At 37.6% G+C, this 5,555-nt stretch overlaps 1 protein-coding gene across 1 annotated transcript in view; it reads right to left on the reverse strand.

Annotated features, from left to right (window-relative positions):
* The window catches only part of LOC140140656 (monocarboxylate transporter 11-like), a 6,986-nt gene extending 2,153 nt beyond the window's left edge, over positions 1-4,833 (reverse strand). Inside the window, exons 1-3 of the mRNA XM_072162417.1 lie at positions 4,773-4,833; positions 2,615-2,728; positions 1,409-1,552 (exon numbers count right to left, since the gene is read on the reverse strand). Coding sequence (XP_072018518.1) covers positions 1,409-1,552; positions 2,615-2,728; positions 4,773-4,833 — 319 coding nt within the window. The remainder of the gene's footprint in view (positions 1-1,408; positions 1,553-2,614; positions 2,729-4,772) is intronic.
* Between the last annotated feature and the right edge of the window lie 722 nt (positions 4,834-5,555).

A 5,555-nucleotide genomic window follows, 5' to 3' on the forward strand; every position in this document is an offset into this window, starting at 1 on the left:
AATGGTGTGTACTTTTGCTGTCGGGTCTGTAACTTTCTAAAAGTACACGCTCGACTGGCGTGTGGCATTTTGATGCTGATAGGTCACTGCACTCTATTTGGCAATTTTGGCCTAAAAAGTGCCAATTTTTGAGCTCTTCGTGCAAATTTGTTTCACTTTTGCACCCTATAGCCCCTTCACTATTTTAGCTTCCATATGGCAATTTTTTTCGCGCGCATTTGTACAATAATCTTATTCTGTCGCGAAAAGGTGCTGGATTCACTATACTTACATAATTGTTGCCACCTCCCCTAATGTTCATAAGAAATCTACGCCACTGTTAACATCTAAATGGTTAACAGTAGCTAACAGTGCTACATGTATTAAACTTGTGTAACAAAAAAGGATAATCCAATGAGAGCTGAACAGATTTCCTTCAATGGATACTGAATACAAGGCAATAGGATTTTACTGCAACTTTCTAATCTTGGGTTACGTTAATAGAGGCCGTCAGTGTGACGTCACAGTGGTCATCTTGTGGGTACTAGTAAACTCTGTTCAAGTTTCAGGGCATGAACAAGAGGTGAATTAGGTGCGATATCAATATTGGGACCATTGCAACAAAGTAGGTGTCATAATGCGCAGAAATAAATTCTGCTTCGACTGCATATCCCAAATTCGATCAACCGTTTTGGAATAATGGTTATTCATTAAGGGAGGGGCGTGGTCACCTATTGGTAGGTGTTTATCTGTTTAACAAGGAAACAATAAATAACGTTACAATTAGGTGTTGTTGTTGTTTTTTATAATAATAAAGGTGAACAATGGTCTCTCATGAAAAAAGCAATACCGGTATTATAATATTTCCATAAAATAGATTTTATGTTTATTCTACGACGTGTTACTAGTAGATAAGTGCCCTTTTAGTTTGGATCCGAACCAATGAGTAAAACAAGAAAATCGGTTTCCTCATCAAGTGTTGACAAAGGCAACAGTGGTTGTTGAAACGTTAACAAGTAAGTGTATAATTGGATCAGATACAAGGAACTTTGTTACTGAAGAAAATCGGTATTTTATTTCAGCACCTACATTATGTGCGTACATGTATATATCAGTCATCTACCGTTAATGGTGTTGATGGGTTTAATGTATTATTAATATTTTAAGGGCAAGCAACGATTCGCGATTTTGCCATAGTTACTTTGAGTTTTTGTCCAGAAATATTTGTCATGGGCACAACATGTAAAGTGCACATAAAAGAGGGAAGTATTATAGATTTACATTTCATTATGATCAATTTTGTTAGCTCATAGAGATTCTTCAAAATAGGCTTGTATTATATTAACGTTGCATTTCACTCTGGGATTTTTTTTTTTTGGGGGGGTCTAACAAACCATGCCTATTTATTCATTATTATTGTTGTCCTTACCGTTTATAATTGACAAAAGAAGCAGAAGTACATAAACACTGTATCCAAATGACGCACACACAGTTGAAACTCCAATAACGGTGCCACCAAGCATTCCAAGAACACGGTTGTTGAAGTTACTTGCAAGTATGCCAACAATTGGTGCTGGAATAAAAATTCAACATATGAAAGATATCGTTATTCCGCATTCGACATAACAGATGTTGTCAAGGTTCACGATAAATTCGCACATTTCTCATTTTGCATATGTTTTGAACTATTTATGTACCAAAATGTACACGCAAGTCCCCGCAAGTCCCACACGGGTGCAGCCCGTCACTCAGAAGACCCGGTAGTCAGTTGACCCGCTATTCAGAAAACCCATTATTCAGAAAGTTCGCTAGTCAGAATTTTCTGAGTAGCGGGCCTTCTGAATAACGGACTTTCTGAATAGCGGGATTTTTATTTAGTAAAAAGTCCCGCTACTCAGAATTTGTTTGTGACTAGCGGGTTTTCTGGCTAGCGGGCTGTATCCGTTACCCAGAAGACCCGCTACTCGGAATGCCCACTGTTCAGAATTGTGACTAGTGGGCTGTTTTAATCATTTGAAAGAACTGAGTTATTTCTAACCCTACACCTAACCCTAACCCTAAACCCTAAACCTAAGCCCTAAATCTAACCCCTAACCCTAATAGAATTACGATCCCGGTGTTTATCCCTGTTCTTTGACATCTATGGTTCAATGCAGAGGTACAGCGTAAACGTACTAGTGCAGTGGGATACATTCAAAATTGTTTCATCCTATTGCTATGGTAGTTAATCTTGCTACATAATCACTTGAATGCACCTACAGTGTTGTCTCCACGTTCATTTCGTACGTGCGAAATCTCTGGCTGAATACGCGACCTCGCTTCGATACAGGAGAGTGATTTTGAGTAGATAGACAGGCGTACGATCACGGCGTTTGCACAACCTCTCTACTTTTGTAGAAAAAAGGGGCAGCAAGCAGGCAACTTTCAAGGGAGGGGGCAAAATTTTACAAAGACTTGTCAGAATTGAACACCTGTCTTTTTAAATAAAATAAGCACACTATATCTGTGGTAATCTTGTGACTCCCTACATTTTGGTCATCAAAAATTTTATGACCCCCCCCCATTTTTCTTTCCAAAATTTATGACCCCCAGGTATATTTGCCTCCCCGAAGAAAATGCCAGCTCCCTTAGTTACCTGTTATATCCCGTGCAGAGGCCATGAGAGCAATCATGGTGCCAATTACCCATGTGTCAGTTTCAAACTGGTCCTTCAAAGTAGGGAGTAGAACTGCCAATGATTTTAGCGTAACTTCATACAGAAATAGAGTAACACAAGAAGATAACAGTATCATCCATGACCAGCCTTTATCCACGTCGTGAGCTCCTTTTTAACATATTGCTTCATTTACGAACGATTTAAAGCTATTTTGCAACAATCATTTCTTGAAAATCACCACCACAAAAGCATTTTCAACGATTAAATAGCCACGCTGTAAGCAAGTACAGTCCAATTTGACTAGATTGCAAAAATGATATTTTACGAATGGATAAGGTATATTGTTTTAAACATCACGACCAATTTATAGCGTCGCACAGTGTCATCACCCCGATATTGTCATGGTAGAAATCGCTATGATAGTAGGGTGAATCCATTAGTAATTAGTTCTTCAACAGCCACGCATGGCTATTTTGTTCCACCATGTTTAATAATTTCGGGAGAATGGCCGTGGGACTCTGGCTAAGTATAAATACGATAAAAGTGGTACATTTCTTTCCCACTACGTAAACGCCGCAGTCACCCATCCGCTTAAAGGGGTTTCGGCAATCATAACATTATGCCGTGTATGTTAGAAAAATAATTATCAAGCATGATTTAAAACAAACTCATATTGACCATAAAAACGGCGAATAAAACAGTCGCCTCTCAACACGTTATTCAAAATTCCCGCGCCCAAATTGTCTACGTGTGATGACGTAATGCTTGTTTGTGCTCAATTATCGTCAGCCTTCATTGTATTACTGGGACGTCATTGCACTCGACAATTTCGGCGCCCCGGGAATTTTGAATATCGCGTGTTGAGAGACGGATGTTTTTATTCGTTTTATTGTCACTATGAGTTTGTTATAAATAAAACCATGTGATTCAAGCTTGATAATTATTTTTCTTACATATAAGGCATAATGTTGTGATTGACGGAGATCCCCCCCCCCTTTGAAGGACTCGTTCTTTATGTTTTGCGCATATAATTACGCATCATTTAAAGCACAGCCTGGGATTTCAATGCACAGACAAACACCACAAATTTGGCAGATTCCATTTAGGTTCATGATGGGACATGTATAAACATTACAAATATTCCAATATTCCAAAAAATCAGGTTTGATAAAAAAAAACACTAACCAATTTCATATTATAAGATCGTACATTAGGCATGGGCCTATACCTGTACAGCCTCATTGACAGGAACAGTCCATATTTCGCCTTATGAAAATAGTCTTATCATTGTAGTCTCTACTCAGCCGAACTGGTGTGTGTATCATATTTTTTATAACATTCATTTTCTCGTTTAATAAGGCGGGCGTTACTCAAAATTCACGTAACCGGCATGATATTTCACGTAAACCGTGTATCATGTCTTTTTAAAGACTCATATCAGTTCACAGAAAAGAAAAGCTTCATACGAAATATGTTTGCCATTATATCTACTGTAGACAGAAATGGTCATCTCTAAACACCCATTGCTATCTACTGTGGATGGCATCTTAAATATAACACCAAACACACCCTGCTATCTACTGTAAATAGCATCTTAAATCGAACACCAAGTACACTGCTATCTACTGTAAATATCATCTTAAATCGAACGCTAAAGACGTACTACTATCTACTGTAAACAGCGTCACCAAACACCAAACACTCACTGACATCTACTGTAGATAGCATATCAAGTCATCTAACACCAGACACACAATATTATCTAATACTAAAGACACCGATATCTACTGTGTGCTATCTACTGTATATAGCATCTTAAACGCACTAAAACCAAACACACTGCTACATATCTACTGTAGACAGCATCAGTCATCTGACCCCAAACACTCACTGATAGATAGCATCTGAAATCTAACACCAAACACACTGATATCTACTCTAAACCATTTACCGGCAATTATGATATAGGATTTAGTGCCCCAATGACACTACGCCACTGTCTAGATAGCATCTTAAATCTACCAAACACACATTGCTATCTAATGTAGATGTAGACAGCATCAGTCATCTGACACCATACAGTCACTGCTATCTACTGTAAATAGCAAAACTTGCACCAAACATGCTGCTATCTAACTGTAGACAGCATCAGTCATCTGACGCCAAACAGTCACTGCTATACCTACTGTATATAGCATCTTAGTTCTAATACCAAACACTGCTATCTGCTATAGATAGCATCTTTAAAAATCTAACACCAAACATATATACACAGCTGTTATATATCTACATTCGTAGCAAAATATATAGCCCTGCACCCAATATTATTATTTCCTGAAACCTCGTCCATAGTGTTATCTATGATTAGCACGTACAACACAGGTGCTGATTAATTATGTTATATATATTTATGACAAATAAATTCATTTTATGACTATTATAATTTAATTGTGTCTTATTGACCTTTATCATTGCACTTAATGTAGTATCTCCGATATACGATTGGCCCAGACGCTCATACGATATACGATCCAGATGGGCACAGAATAAGGAGACTTTTCATTTTGTTAAATTATTATTAAAATCGCAGGTTTACTATCCAATAATTGTATTTTTATTAACAGAAAGTTATATTGTAATAACTTTTTTAATGGTAAGTGCTTGAAAATAAACGAGGTGTGTCCAAATAAATAATTATATATGTCCGATCCAAGTTTCTGCCAATTCCTGATCGGGCAGCATGTTGCAGGCGTAGGCAGCATAGTATCGCACAATCTAGTGCTCTATTTAAAATAGAGCATCTTTTAAGGATCTGGAATGAACGTTTTGAGCGTTTCGACAGTATTTTTTGTGGGACATGAGAGCACATCAGACATATCGAATTGCATTCTGAATACGAAGAATGTCTTTCTGATATTAA

The sequence above is a fragment of the Amphiura filiformis genome, chromosome 2, assembly GCF_039555335.1.
Source record: "Amphiura filiformis chromosome 2, Afil_fr2py, whole genome shotgun sequence".
Classification (NCBI taxonomy): domain Eukaryota; kingdom Metazoa; phylum Echinodermata; class Ophiuroidea; order Amphilepidida; family Amphiuridae; genus Amphiura; species Amphiura filiformis.